The 15,319-nt window shown below is 43.6% G+C and overlaps 1 protein-coding gene across 2 annotated transcripts; it reads right to left on the bottom strand.

Annotated features, from left to right (window-relative positions):
• Nucleotides 1-774: 774 nt before the first annotated feature.
• Nucleotides 775-14,716, bottom strand: HERPUD1 (homocysteine inducible ER protein with ubiquitin like domain 1). Of its 2 annotated transcripts, XM_049786142.1 has the most exons (8): nucleotides 14,496-14,716; nucleotides 11,758-11,835; nucleotides 11,605-11,679; nucleotides 9,646-9,779; nucleotides 7,778-7,900; nucleotides 6,745-7,095; nucleotides 4,859-4,964; nucleotides 775-1,883 (listed from the first exon to the last, which is right to left on the bottom strand). In XM_049786142.1, exons 1-8 carry the CDS (start codon nucleotides 14,634-14,636, stop codon nucleotides 1,719-1,721), a joined length of 1,173 nt encoding a protein of 390 aa, XP_049642099.1. In that variant the 5' UTR covers nucleotides 14,637-14,716; the 3' UTR covers nucleotides 775-1,718. The 2 variants fall into 2 exon arrangements, with proteins under 2 accessions (XP_049642099.1, XP_049642100.1); XM_049786143.1 differs by lacking the exon at nucleotides 775-1,883 and having other exon boundaries at nucleotides 4,885-4,964; nucleotides 6,902-7,095.
• Between the last annotated feature and the right edge of the window lie 603 nt (nucleotides 14,717-15,319).

The raw sequence follows: 15,319 nt of genomic DNA, 5'->3' as shown, positions 1-15,319 counted from the left end.
AGCCCAGCAACAGGAGAGGACGAGTGGGTTTCCTCACTGCACCTCTGCTTGACACCTCTCCATTTCAGACATCATCCAAACCTCCTGAGCCCCATAGGGTATATGGTTCTCCACTTCCTCCTCTTCCTCTCAAACACCCCAACAAATAATCTCATCTTCTCCCACCATTTCTTCATGTAAAAGTTCTCTCCATAACTTGTCAAGAATCACACTTCTTATTGGACTGGAGTGGTAGTACAGCAGGTAAGGCACTTGCCTTGCATGTAGCTGACCTGGATTCCATCTCCAGCATCCCATATGGTCCCATGAGCACCACCAGGAGTAAATCCAGAGGGGAGTCAGGAGTAACCTCTGAGCATTACCAAGTATGACCCTAAAACAAACCAGAACACAATCACCTGGTCCCATATGTGACATTGTGAGACTTGAGCTACTATAGCTCCTATCTTTGTTGCCTTTCTAAAATAATCAAAACAGGAAGAACCTCAGCATGGATACAAATGGCATTTTCCATTGTTCTTCATTTAAGTAATCAAGACATCTTGAAAGAAGGTGATTTACTCATCTGCCCCAGAGTCAGAGTGATAGTTCAAGCAGAGACATCTGCCTTGCATGGGTGGTGTTTGGGTCCTGCCACCCCATGACCCCTCTCCCCTGTGGTCTCTTACTAAAAATGAAACAAAACAAAACAATTAAAAGACATGCCAAAACTTTTAACATCTACTTATGATCTGTTTGAAATAAACACAAAACTCTGCTTAAGACTGGTCTCTCAAAAAAATTTCTTTTTCTTTATTAGTCCTAATAAAGAATCAAAATCACAAAAGCTCAACTTATAAAAGTATGACATCTGAGCAGGTGAAACTATTACAGAATGGCTACAGCGCCACTATTTTAAATTTTGGGGACTTGGCCTTGAAGGGTTATTTATAAGGCAGTACTGTTTTAAACCAGGAAATGGGGGCACACACAAACACAATATATACTTAGTAAACAAAAATACCTGTGGCCTTACCTATCATTATTAATACAAACAGTCCTTTTTACAAAAAAAGAAAAGAAAGAAAGTGAAACAGTAGGTTACTTACAAATACCTGGAGTATCCTGCTAAGGTGACATGAGTCACTGGTGCCAGGGTGACTCAATAAAACTTTATTGAACAGAAAACCAGCAAAGGTTTTCACCTCTGCCAAGTCCTCCTTAAAGGAAAGCACTGCGTTTCAAAGAGCAATTATACATTACGTCTTTCCTAGGAAAAGTCCTGCTAAAACACATCTAGCAATTTCGTTGATTATATAAAGTAATACACTTAGTGTAATCTTAACATTCCAACAGGAATCAAATCGTACCAGCAGAACTGTTTCTGCCTCTATGACGTCTATGTACAAACAAACAAGCATGCAGACACACACATCTGGAAAAGCTCCTCAGGTATACACGTGCAATAGAAATGCCTTCTATGGACAATGTCTATGTAACGAGACACAGTATATATTAAAGCTCTTCAGAATGAAGACATGAGAAGCCTGGGGCATTTTTACTCATTAATCTGTCTCATGGCTTCCCGCCTATCTTTATGCATTTCTGTAATCACCAAAGCATCTTCTGCTCCTTGTTGGTTCCGATTCAGCCATTGCCACGTCCAGTGAGAAGATTTGACAGGGGTGTCATGGGGCCAGTCTGTGCCTGTCAGTCTCCAGCTGAGAGAGTTAATGCTGTCAATTGGCTATGGCAGGGGGTCCTTCTGGAAGCAGGGAGGAGAAGAAGGTCTTGAAGACGAGCCAGGCGGTGCTTATAAATGAAGGGCTGGTCTGCTCGTTCTCTGGAGCATCCCCACCTGCAGGGAGGAGGTTGTGGTCTTCCATCTCTGGATCAGGACCTTCCTACAGTTCACAAAACCAGGAGAGATGACAATGATCAGACAAGGCAGCCTTCAGCCTGCTTCCCTCCTATGTACCCCTGGCTCCAGAGGCAGGACCCTGGGAAAGTGCTGGATCCATGGGATTTTTTTTGCGGCCTCCAAAGTACAACTGGCCAGTGACTTTAGAGCTTTGAATACTTATTCTCAGCAAGTATCAAAACAAAGAGATCTTCAACTATTAGACAGTGAAGTTAACCCTACTTCCACATATGATGCTCTGATCATTGTGATAATATCCTGAGTTAAATTAAACATGAAAACCCAAGGTTTTAAAGAGATACTATTATGGCAATTAAAATATAAAAGATTATCATTTAGACATGCAATGAACTGCTGTATAAAAATTCTTATTTGGGGCCGGAGAGATAGCATGGAGGTAAAACATTTGCCTTTCATGCAGAAGGATGATGGTTCGAATCCTAGCATCCCATATGATCCCCTGTGCCTGCCAGGGGTGATTTCTGAGCATAGAGCCAGGAGTAACCCTTGAGCACTGCCAGGCATGACCCAAAAACCAAAAAAAAAAAAAAGAAATCTTATTTATCTGTTATTTTCCAGGGAATTTATTCCATGAGACATACTTCATAGAGTAACAATCCAGTCTATGACATATAACAGTGTTAATACAGAGGACTCAAAAATGTTAAAATTTATTGTATGACCAAATGCAAATTGCTACACGCACGTACACACACAGAGCGCCAGCTTTTATGGTACTTTTTAAATAGCTACTGATCTTAAACTTGGGGGTATGGGGTGAGTAATCTTAAAATAGCCTAAACAAATGGTAAACGGAAAAGGGAAGCCTTGTTTTTTTCTTACCAGCTGCTGCAACAAGTGCTTCAACTGGTTGCCCCTAACCCCCCCAGCCTACATTTGAAATATTTCTGCAAACACCCTGGGCTCTGAGACTGTGGACATTTATAATTGCTCAAGAGTGTAAATTCTGCCCTATACCTTTAAGAGTAAGTAATAAGAGATAATGAGGGAAATACTTGGGGGCTAATGTTGAAATAGATACTAAAAGGTCTTAAACAGTCCCCATTGGCCCAAGTGGGTATGAAGGATGTTAATCTTAACAACATAGATAGACTCTAAACTAGTTAAGGCATCTCTGGAAAACAAACAGAAACCTTCTGAAACTTAGTTTGACCAGTAACAACAACAACAACAACAAAAAACAGCTTTCCTATAAAAACCCTACAAAGTGAGTCAGCCAGATTTCAACCTATACCAAGCTCCTATCTGGTCAGAGTTTCTTTCTCTTCTACTCTTCAGTAAATTTCTATTCCTAACTATTCTAACCCAATACTTTCATTCTTGAAAACACAAATGTGAGGCCAAAGTGGGTAGGACATTTGCCTTGTACATGGCCAACCCAGGTTCAATCCCTGGCATCCCATATGGTCCCTCAAGCCTGCCAGGAGTAATTTCTGAGCAAAGAGTCAGAAGTAACCCCTGACCACCACTGGGTGTGTCCCAAAATAAAAACAAACAAACAAACAAAAACACAAGAGTGTGTGTGTGCTGCCTGGGTACCCGGTGCCTGTGCACATGCCACACTCACTGTCCTTGCTGAAGTGAGTGCTTCCTTCCATACTTTCACAATGGGTGTGTGTGTATCCACACTACAGAAGCCCTGTTCTCTTGAAAACATGAGCTTACATCTCTTCTTACCTTCTTATTTCCCAATAAACTTATTTTACTTAAAAACAAAACAAAGCAAAGAGGGGTTGGAGCAATAGCACAGCAGACAGGTGTTTGCCTTGCATAAAACTGACCCAGGTTTGACCCCCAGCATCACATATGATGGGGTAAGCTTTGCCGGGCATGATCCCTGAACACAGAGCATTGTGTGCAGAGCTAAGAGTAAGCCCAGAATATTAGAAAAAGAATAAAGAATAAAGAAAAGAGAAGAAAGAAAGAAGGAAGGAAGAAAAGAGGAAGAAAGGAGGAAAGAAAGAGAGAAAGAAAGAAAGAGAGAGAGAGAAAGAAAGAGAGAGGAAGGAAGGAAGGAAGGATGGGTGGTGTTCTTTACATGACTGAAACCCAAACACAATCATGTATGTAATAAAGTTGTTTAAATAAAAAAAAGAAAAAAATTAATAAATAAACCAGAAAAAAAAAAAGAAAAAAAGAAAAAAGAAGGGAAAAGGAAGGAAAGAAAGAAAGAAAGAAAGAAGGAAGGAAGAAAAAAGAAAAAAAAAAAAAAGAAGAAAGAAAGAAAGAAAGAAGAAAAAAGGAAAAGAAGAAAAAAAAAGAAAAAAAAGAAAAGAAAAAAAGAAGGAAGAAGAGAAAAGAAAGAAAGAAAGAAAGAAAGAAAGGAAAGAAAAGAAAGAAGAAAGAAGAAGAAGAAGAAGAAAAAAGAAAGAAGAAAGAGAAAGAAAAGAAGAAAGAAGAAAGAAAGAAAGAAGAAAGAAAAAAGGAAAGGAAGGAAAGAAAGAAAAGGAAAGAAAAGAAAGAAGAAAGAAGAAAAAAAGAAAGAAAGAAAGAAAAAAAGAAAAGAAAGAGAGAAAGAAAAAGAAAGAAAGAAAAGAAAAAAAGAAGAAGAAAAAGAAAGAGAAAGAAGAAAGAAAGAAAGAAGAAAGAAAGAAAGAAAGAAAAAAGAAAGAAGGAAGAAAGAAGAGAAAGAGAAGAAAGAAGAAAGAAAGAAAAAGAAAGAAAGAAGAGAAGAAAGAAAAGAAAGAAAGAAGAAAGAAAGAAAGAAAAAGAAAGAAAGAAAGAAAGAAAGAAAGAAAGAAAGAAAGAAAAAAGAAAGAAGAAAGAAGAAGAAAGAAAGAAAGAAAGAAGAAAGAAAGAAAGAAAAAGAAAGAAGAAAGAAAAGAAAGAAAGAAAGAAAGAAAAAGAAAGTCAGTCCATTATAAACAAAGATGAAGGATTTGAGATTCTGGCATGTCCTTACTCCCCACACCCCTAGGACTGAAGGAAGCTCCATACCTGTAAGTTATTATTGGGGTCCTGGTTTATAGCTTCCTGAAGAGGACCATCATTCGGGAAGTTCTGAAGCGGCCTCTGTCTAAACGGGAACCAGCCCACGTGATGCCTTCAAAGGAAGCAGATAAGACACATCATTTTGAGCTACTGTTCAGGGTCCTCACTGACCTCAATACAGGACAGTCCCCTCAATTAGAAACTAACAGCCAGGTCAGGCTTCAGACACACTTTTACAAGCTCCCAATTTTCCCATTGGCTAGGTCAGCTGTGTTATTCGATACCTGTCCAGCCTCTTAATTAGCAGCTGACACCAAAAATATGTTTGCAACCAGAGAGAGAGCTTGCCTTGCTCATGACTGACCCAGATTAGGTCCTGGCATTATATAGATGGGCCCTAGAGTCTTGCCAGGAATAAATGATTCCCAGAACAAAGTACTAGGAGTAAACCCTGAGCACAGCTGGAAGTAGTCTGAAAACAATAAAAATATGTTTTAATAAAGATTCTGAAACTATAGTTTATGCTTAAAAAATTTTTATACATATACAAATCTTTGGTTATATATCATAAGACTTAAATTTGAGGTTTAAATGTTCCAGATCCTAGTTCTAGATTCTAGAGTCTATATAGATCATAAATAAGGGATTGAAACTTTTATTTGGAAAATGAAATTATTTTCCAGTCTTGATTATGACAAAATCTTAACAATGATTGATGTCAAAGAAATGAATGTTATATTATTCTAATTATTTCTTAAGTTTAAAAAGAAAACTGTTGCAAGCATCAGGAATCAAATCCCAGTTCTCATATAGGCAAAGCCTGCTTTGCTGTATCCCTACCCTAATCTATTCCACTGATATCTTTTTAAAAAGGATTTCAACAACTGGAGGCCAGAGCCACAGTATGTCAGTAAAGGAAAGCACTGGCCTTGATGTGGCCTCACAGTTCATCTCCAGCATTTTATATGGTCCCCAAGCACAGCCAAGAATAAGTCCTGAGTACAGAGCCAGGAGAAACCCCTGACCACAACAAAAATTTAAACTAAGAAAAATTCCCAGTTTTGCTATGAAGAAAAATATTCTTTCATGCTCGACCACAAACTAGGACTCTAATTCTAGGCTAGGACTTTCAGCGTGGATAATGCAGGTGTATCAGGCTAGTATTTATCTACTTTGGGAACTGCAGGTGTAGCCCGAGTCTTGACTAGATGCAGAGAACAACTCAGTGACTATCAAAAATGTTTCCTGACATTCAGGGAGTGTGTGAGAGAGAAAACGCACCCTGAGAACCTCTAAACCAGGAATGGTCAAAGCCACAGCATGGGCCACTGAAAGTGCTCTTTAAGGTGCTGCTAGCTTGACCTTTCTCCTGCCAGGCAGTCAGTGATGCAAGGAAGGGAAGCAGACTCATTAGCCTGACAGGGCCCTATTCTCTAGAGTAAAAAGAGAATGTCCTCAGTAAACACATGGACAGTACAATTCTGACAGTGTACAACCAAATTTAGGTTACATATACATATTATATATACATGTGTGTATATACTTATATATATAGCCCTCTGCAAATGCCAGTGGGATGAATTATTTAAAATAATAATTATTATTATTATTTTGATTTGGGGCCACACCCGGTGATGCTCAGGGCTTGCTCCTGGCTCTGCACTCAGGTTTATCACTCCTGACAGTTGATAGGACCATATTGGATGCTGGTGATCAAACCCAGGTCAGCTATGTACAAAGCAAGCACCCTAACCTGTTGCTGTACTATCACTATTTAAATGGCTCCATATATACTGAAACTGTCTCAGAAGAGCAGTTTGTCTGCAGTTTGTGTCTCCTATATTGTGATTTGTAGTAACAGGGAGGAAAGAGCTTTGAAGTCAGCTACTTACAGGTACATAACAACGGTGGCGCCCATCACCATGAGGAATCGGCTCAGGGAGGAGTAGAAGTAGAGGATGCTGAGAAAAACGGAGAAGGTGGCAGCTGAATAGGTCCAATCCAACCAATCCCGGTTGATCTCATCATCTTCTTCCACAATAGGCCCACCTTGGGCATTCATTCGCAAATTCTGGTTGGCCCCTGGATTAACTACCACTTGAGGAGCAGCATTCTGATTGGCTGGCTGGTTTTCAGCTGGAAACTGGTTGTGAATGGGGGCTGGAGCAGGTGTAGAGACCACAGGTATTTCTTGTCCACTTGAAGGGGGGATAAAAGCCCCCGATGCTGCAGTAGCTGCTAAACTGAAATAAAAATAAAAGGTAGATACTGCTGAGATCAAAGCACAGTAAAAGACTGGTTCCTATTACCTTGTTTATGCAGGGATCTTACACTGCTAAAAAAATTATTATTATTATTATTATTATTTTTTTTTGGTTTTTGGATCACACCCAGTGATACTTGGGTTACTCCTGGCTCAGCATTCAGGGTTCACTCTTGGTGTGCTCCAGGGACCATATGGGATCCTGGGGATTGAACCCAGGTTAACAACATGAAAACAAGTGCCTTCTCCACTGTACTATCTTCTTGGTCCATTACTGTTAAAAACTCTAAATACATAAAGTTGTGAAGATAGTACCTTGCATGTGTCTGACCTAAGTTCAATTAGTGGTATTCCATATGGTCCCCCAAGGCCTGAGCCAGGAGTTAGGCCTGAGCACTGCAGGTATGCCCCCATCAAACAAACAAACAAAACAATTTAAAAACTAGAAATTTCAAAAAAATTTTACAGAGACAGGTTGAAAAAGGAAGTAACATCTTCACACTGAACTATGTATCTGTTACTAGCACCAATCCACAGCCCAGAAACAGAAACTAGCCACAAACCAGATTGAGCAGAAAGCAGTGGAAAGTCTCTAGTCCTTCTTTCCCCTTTAGGGCCCTAAGCCAGGAGCTGGCAGAGGTTGTGAGGTTGGGAAGACTCACTATTGCATGTAGTATTGCCGTGCGTACATCTGCTGGAACCAGGACAGCTGCAGCCACCCATAGGTCGTGTAGTTTGAGAAGCCTGGCCCCAGGCCTTGGTACGGTTGCTGAACAGCTTCAGGCCTGTGAAAGATGTAAACACTCACTTTGAGTTGGTTTAGCATATATAAATAAAAATGAAACAAATTACAAGCAGGAGCTGCTAGAGCAATAGTACAGTGGGTAGGGCACTTTCCTTGCACACAGCTGACCCGAGACCGACTTGGGTTCAGTCCCCAGCATCCCATGTGGCCCCTCATCTCCCCAGCTTCCCAGGAGCGATTTCTGGGCACAGAGCCAGGAGTAATACCTGAACGCCACTAAGTGTGGCCCCAAAATATAATAATAATAATAATTACAAGCAGGAATCCCAATGAAAGGAAAGGCATTACAATTACACAGCAGATTTTTCCTTGTGCTGCATCAGCTAAAGCAAGCACCCAAATGCTACCAAATCTTCCCATTGCAATGCAGGCTGCCAAGAAAACAACACTCTGACCTGGTGCTTCTTCCATCAGACTAACACAAGTATGTAAATACCAATGACTTAGGGACCATTGGGCAGCAACCCCCAGATCTGACTTTCTGAGGCTCATTGCAAATCTAAACCTATTGTTCATTGCTTGGAAAGCAGATCTAAAAGACTAAGTTTCTCCCCAAGTCATTCACCAAGGCAAGGCAATCACCATACTACTGTAGGCCAAGACAGCAAAGGCCAGTGTGTTAAGTGTGGCACTGTCCTTACAGCTCAGGGACAAGCTGAGCTTGGTAAAGGGGGTGGAGCCACTCTCATCAGCCCCCAACAGCGCAGTGGTCATCACATTTTCACATTTTACAAAGGGAGCCCTAAATACAGCTAAAGTTAAAAAGGAATTTATACAGTCACTGAGTTCATGCATCATAGGGCAAGATGCAAGACCTGTTCATGAAACACCAAACTCATGTTTGGCACCCACGGTGATCTGACACCATCCCCAAGTTCTGGTTTCAGATGGATGGTGAGAAACCTGGGTAGAATAAAACTGAAGCAAACTGAGTCTTATGGCAAGATTCATAATCAGGTATGGAGGAGCTTCATTCTCAAAGCTATAATGTCAGAAAGAGAGATTCTATCCAAAAATGGATCTAATCATCCTATTTGCATGCCCTTTTTTTCTTTTTAAAAAAATTAAAACAGGGGCCGGAGAGATAGCATGGAGGTAAGGTGTTTGCCTTTCATGCAGAAGGTCGGTGCTTCGAATCTCGGCATCCCATATGGTCCCCTGGGCCTGCCAGCGGTGATTTCTGAGCATAGAGCCAGGAGTAACCCCTGAGCGCTGCCGGGTGTGACCCAAAAACAACAACAACAAAAAGTTTTAAACCAGCAATTTAGAAAAAAGAAAAATTAAAACAAAAAATCTTGATGTAACCAGTGATGCTCAGGCTCTAAACTCAAGAATTACTCCTGGAAGTGCTCGGTGAACCACATGGGATGTCAGTGATTGAATCCAGGTTGCCATTTGCAAGGCAAGTGCCCTGCCCACTGTATTATCACTCCAGCTCCTACAATGAGTTTATTAAAGCAAGTTCCATACTCAGGAAGCTTCTACAACATGCACTATTTTTCTGTAATTTAAAATAGTTAAAATTTGGGACCAGAATGATGGCACAGCAGAGAGGGTAGTTGGGGACACAGAAGTCAGGATACATGTTCCCAAAAGCCTGTACACTCTACCCTTACAGAGCAGAATGCTCTACACATTCCACCTATGTCATAGAAATATCTTGTTTTCCATCTGATGCAAACAACCAAGTGTTGACTAAACCTCCTTCTTACTTGGAACACTCACCGGGAGATACTCTCCGGTCTGGAGGGGGGAGGGACCTGAGGACTCTCTCTCTGCCTTAAACCATCCCTGGAGGACTCTGCAGGCTGCTGTCCCTGACCACGGTCACCTGCAGGCTGTTCTTTGGACTCAGCAACCTAAACAAGTGTGAGAAGAACAACAGAACAATCAATAACGGGTCTGATGTAACTGTCTGAAATCAAGTGGAAAGAGTTATTTTCCTGGGAATGGCTTTTGTCGCCAAACCTGACCTCTGAACTTCACAGAATATGTGGGGTGGAAAAACAATGAAATCTGCTCAGGACAATTTATCTATGTATGTACTGAACTGAGATCTCGAAGTTAACTATGAAGTTAATCATTGCTGAGAAAACCTCCTGGTAATGGAGAACACATTTAGGGTACTAAATTTACTAAATCACAAAATTATAGATGATTAACAAGGTTTATATACAAATAAACCAAACAGTAAGTTTCCAAGGCTCAGCTCAGATGCTTTAGGAAAGTTTAATGCAAATTCAGAGTGCAGTACCACATTAGAACACTAGAAGCGTATAACTGAATCCAAACGAAAATAACAACAAATGGTTTTTAGGAGCTAGCTCTTCAAGACCAGGTTTTCCCTTGACATGTATCCTACTTGTCTGTTTCTTTGCTTACCTATTTCTGCTCTCGAGAAGCCTATGTTCTATCCTGAACACATATTTCTCTCTTTCTATCCTGAATACATATTTCTCTCTTTTTCTCACCTTACCTTTCTAATAAATTTCAATAAAATCTTGCTTTACCAAAAAAAAAAAAAAAAAAGGAAGAAAAAACAGATGGTTTTTAGTATCAAAAAATAAACATGGTATTTCGGGATCACTGATCCCTATGTTGTCTTTTCCTATCAACTAAATATATTTATATTTAATCATGGGTAATATATTAACTTTGGGCTTGGGAGATAGCCTAGCATGTGGCCAAGCAAGGTTTGATCCCTGGAGCCTCATCTGGCCCCTGATCACTGTCAGGTGTGATCCCTTAATGCAGAACCAGGAATAACCCCTGAGCACCAATGGGTGTGATCCACACACTAAAATGAAAAATTATATTAACTTTTAAATTAACTTAATATATTATAATTTATATTATTTAACTTAATATATTACACATTAACTTAAAAGTATATATATCTCATATATTAAACTTAAAAGTTAATATATTAACTTATTTTTTGGGTCACACCCTGCTGTGCTCAGAAGTTACGCTCAGAAATCGCTCCTGGCAGGCTCGGGAGACCATATGGGATGCCGGGATTTGAATCACCGTCCTTCTGCATGCAAGGCAAACACCCTACCTTCATATTATCTCTCTGGCCCCAAATATATTAACTTTTATATTCCTTCTAGAAAGAGGATAACTTGGGGCCAGAGCAATAGCACAACAGGTAGGCCACTTGCCTTGCACACAGCTGACCATGGTTGGATCGCCGGCATTCCGTATGGTCCTCCAAGCTGGCCAGGAGTGATTCCTGAATGCAGAGCCAGGAGTAACTGCTGAGCACTGCCAGGTGTGGCCCCAAAACCAAAAAAGAAAAAAAAGAAAAAAGAAAAGAAAAGAAAGAGAAAAAAGAGAAAGACTCTAAAAGACTCTAAGCTTCCTTAAAAATAAATCTTTCTTCTAAGCTTAAAAAATCTGATCAACACTCATTTTCCAGTACCTTCTGAGCCCAGTGATGTGATATTTAGCTGCTACAGGTCAGGCATTGCCCAGGAACGAATCATGTCTAACTGCTTTCCCACCATCAGGGATAGATCCTCTAACACATGAGAGCAAATCTGCACTTATATTGACATGTTTCTAATTCCTGATTCTCTCTGGGGAAGAAACTATTCCTTTTGTAAAAAGAGTACAAAAGCACTTGGATTCCTCTGGGCATGTGAAGGACAGAGATGTCAGTGTCATGAAAGGCACACACACCTTTGTGCTGGTCTCGGGCACTTTGGGGGGATTCTTCACACTGCACACCAGATGCATGACATGCCGCTTCTCATTCTGCAAGGAGAGGAGGGCCTTAGACATATGGGCTCAATGTGAAAGTGCTCAGCCCATTCCAAAATGTCAAAGACGTACCTTGGGAAGCAAGTCTCTGAGACACTGATGATCCAACAAGAGTTTCCCAGAATAAATCAGCCTCTGGTCCTCTGGACGCTTGTGTGGAGAGAGAAAAGCACATGTCAGCACCAAGTCCCACAGCTCCCAAACACAGGAACATGGTTTTGGAATGTGTGTGCAATCTGAATATGTGTTTGTCCTCACTAGCATAGCAAAACAGATTTCAAGGTCTTCACAAAAACAAATAAAAAGACTTCCATTTAGAAAATATTTTTAAATGATTTTGTAACACACACACACACACACACACACACACACACACACACACCTCTAGTCCCATGGCACCTGTGAAAATTTACTTCATCTTCTTTGTGGGGGAACTGAGGCTCCCAGCAGAGCTCAAAGGGGCCAGGACCACTGGCTGAAGTACTCAGTTGTTCAACTTTTGGAGCCCAGTTATGTGTGCCACTCTGCTAGTGTCTTTTGCATGCCAGGACCATGCTCCAGCACTAGACATGGGTTTCTGACCATTACTGAACTCAATTCCTAGGGAAAGGGAGATTGCTTTCTGGAACTAAAAATGAAATTTTATTTCAAGTTCCTACAGCAGCTAACTCCTAAACCCAGCTAAACTCCTAAACTCTCAGTGAAAGCTCAGTGTTCAAGCTGAGTCTACACCAAAATCTAGCATCACCCTAAGAGATGAGAAAACAAGGGCAAGCTTCAGTCTCCAAAGATATTTTCTGACACATAAATGCGATTATGAAGGAAACAGTATGAGAGTATAGCCTGAAAATGACTTGACCAAGGTCCGAAACCCCTTAATCAGGGCCAGGGCAATATAGTACAGTGGTAGGGTGCTTGTTTTGTATGCATCTGACCCAGGTTTTATCCCCAAGATCCCATATGGTCACTAGAGCACCGCCAGGGGTGGCCCTCAACTCCTCTTAATCTATTCTATTGGCCTTAGGCCAAGGGTTAGATTAGATTCCTGGCACCTCCCCATATGCCAAGTGTAGTCCAGGTGGATACTACTATTTGTGATCCTTGGCACCATTACACAAGTGTGTGATCTTTGGCCCATGGCAACCAAGAGTGTGGGCAAACATGTAACTATATTGCCTGACCCTGGTCATCAAAAAAACAAGGAAGAGAAAAACAGTAATATCAAACTACATAGATCAGGTTCTATATATATATAGAACAGGTGTCCCTTCCAACATTGTTTCTTTCCTGCACCCCACCATTCTGGTTGGCCCTCTTACTTTGTGAGATGCAATACAATTTTTTCACCATGGTTCCCTTAGACTGTCTTAAGGGTATGCATCCTCCATTCCCAAAATGCTGATCTAATATTACTGCACAGAGGGCAGAGCCTGGAGGATACCATCAACTTATCAGCCTGTTTTTGTCAGGATAGCCAAGCACTCAAAATTGGAAATAAGATGGTTTTGGCCAAAGCAGCCAGAGCTTAGAAAGCAAAGTTACTTTAAACAAAATCTAAACACATCCACTTGCTATTGCAACACCAACCGAAAAAATACCCTTGCTGTGTGTTCTGTTTGCTGGACTGACCTTACAGAAACACATGAACTGCCCGGAGAGAGGTGGAGCCCTGCGTGTCCCTAAGTCACCCCGCACTTGGAAAGCTCTGCAAACTACAGCTGCCTGGGATGGCAACTGTTTTACAGACCTGAATAGCTCCTCTGCGTCTGTCACCCAGAAAGCGGATTTGACACAGGCAAGCATGCTGAGGATTGTCATCTAGCAAGAACTCTCACCTTCGACAACAACAGGGATGTCACCTTTCCACAGAACCTGCATCCCCGCAGCTCGAGGCCTCTCCACGTCACAGGCTCCTCCCCAACTCTGCCTTACCCCCCAAATGCCAAGATTTCTCCTCCACCTGCTTGACTCCCAGTCCGGGGGCCACACCTGCCTTTCTCCCCGGAGACCACCTGATTGATTTCTTGGGCCAACGCAGAGGGGCTACTTAGTAGCTGCAACAAGCAAAACAAAACAAAACAAAAAAACCCAAAGGATCGCTTTGAAGGGCCGAGGCAGGTTAAAAAGCCAACCTCTGGCTGTAAAAAGCGCTTGGCCGCCCAGGCCTGCAGTGCACTGGGATCCCTGCACACCCCACTGGCAGAAGGTCCCTTACATAACAAGGGCCCCCCCACTCCTGGCCGGAGCCCGGAAGGGCCGGCGGCGTCACATGACGCGAGGGCGGCGCCCGGGCGGCTGTTGACAGATGTGTCAACCAAAACAAAGCGCTGGGCCAAAGTCTCCAGGCCCAGGGAGCAGCCGCCGCTGGCTCCTCCCCGGGCCTGGGCAGAGGCCGAGGCCAGCTGGACAAGGCGGACTGGGGGACAGCGGGGGACACACGCCACTCCGTCTCCAGACTGTGAACTTTGGGCCAACAGTCCCCTGGCCGTGTGACAACCACTGGCCTGCCCCGTCACGTTCCCATCCTTCCGTCGTCGGGTGCAAGCAAACCCCTGATCGCCCTGTCCAGCAAAACTAAACTGAGGCTGGGAGGGAGGCCTGGCTGGCTCAAGGTCAAACTGCAGCCGCAGGGGCTGGGTCAGAAAGGGGAGACAGGTTTGGGGGTGGCTGCTGGGATTTAGGGGAAGTAGATGGGGGACAGTCCCTGAACCACTACCCCCAGGAAGGCCAAGAGAAGGGGAGCGGTCGCGAGTTGCCCCTGGGAGGCGAGGAGGACGCTGGCTGGCCGAGCCGGGAGGCCCCCCACTTACCGGGCGCTCGGGGTAGACAAGGCTCAGATGGGCCTTGAGGCGGCCCACGTTCCAGCTGCGGTCGCTGCTCAGCTCCAGGTCGCGGTGGCGCTGGTTGGGACTCTTCACCAGCAGCGTGACAGGCTCGGACTCGCCTTCCATGGTGGCGACGAGCTGAGCTCGGTTGCGATCACGGCTGCCCGCGGCTGTCGCCAAGCTCCAAACCCCTCTGCAACCGGCACAGCGCGTCTCCCACTCGCGCGGCCCCGCCTCGGGACGCCTTTTATAGGCGCCCCATGCCCGAGATCTGCCAACAGAACCCTCTGTGGCCGCCGTCCATTGGCCGGGAAGGAAGCCCCGGCCTAACGTGGCCCAATCGGCGTCCGGATCCGGGCCCAAGATGGGCGGGCTTCAGCGCGCAGGTTTGGGCTGATGCAACCCGGCGCCGTTGCGTCACCCGGAGTCGCGGCTGCGGCCCAGGAGTTGGGGTTCGTTCGGAGGCCTGGTTGCCTCCGGTGAACACTTGGCAATCGCCAGCGTAGGTTGCACCAGGCGCCTCTGGGAGGCCCGTCTCGCTCACTCTGGGTGTGCAGCTACCAGTGCAAATTGTTTGCTCACAAAGCGAGCACCTCCTCTCTCCTGCCTTTTTGACCTCCCAAGCTCGTCCCTTTTTTCCCTCTCCCTGCTTTATTCCTGTGCAGCCTCTAAGTGTCCCGGCCTATTAGGCCCCATTGCCTCCCCATCCTGAACCCATCACCCTCAGTTCCTAGAAACACTGGGCGAACCCTGTCCACCATCAGGTGCCCCAAAGCACCTTCCTTAGAAGGGAACCAAGAAGCAGAGGA

This window comes from Suncus etruscus, chromosome 14, assembly GCF_024139225.1.
Source record: "Suncus etruscus isolate mSunEtr1 chromosome 14, mSunEtr1.pri.cur, whole genome shotgun sequence".
NCBI lineage: Eukaryota > Metazoa > Chordata > Mammalia > Eulipotyphla > Soricidae > Suncus > Suncus etruscus.
The sequence above is the reverse complement of the archived record's forward strand: the minus strand, read 5'-3'. Positions and strand labels throughout refer to the sequence as shown.

Coding starts and splice junctions, on each gene's coding strand:
- HERPUD1 (XM_049786142.1), bottom strand. CDS start 14,636: ATGGAAGGCGAGTCCGAGCCTGTCACGCTGCTGGTGAAGAGTCCCAAC. Junction 11,680..11,757: donor TCAGAGACTTGCTTCCCAAG/GTACGTCTTTGA, acceptor CTCTCCTTGCAG/AATGAGAAGCGGCATGTCAT. Junction 7,901..9,645: donor AGACCGGAGAGTATCTCCCG/GTGAGTGTTCCA, acceptor CATCTTTCACAG/GCCTGAAGCTGTTCAGCAAC.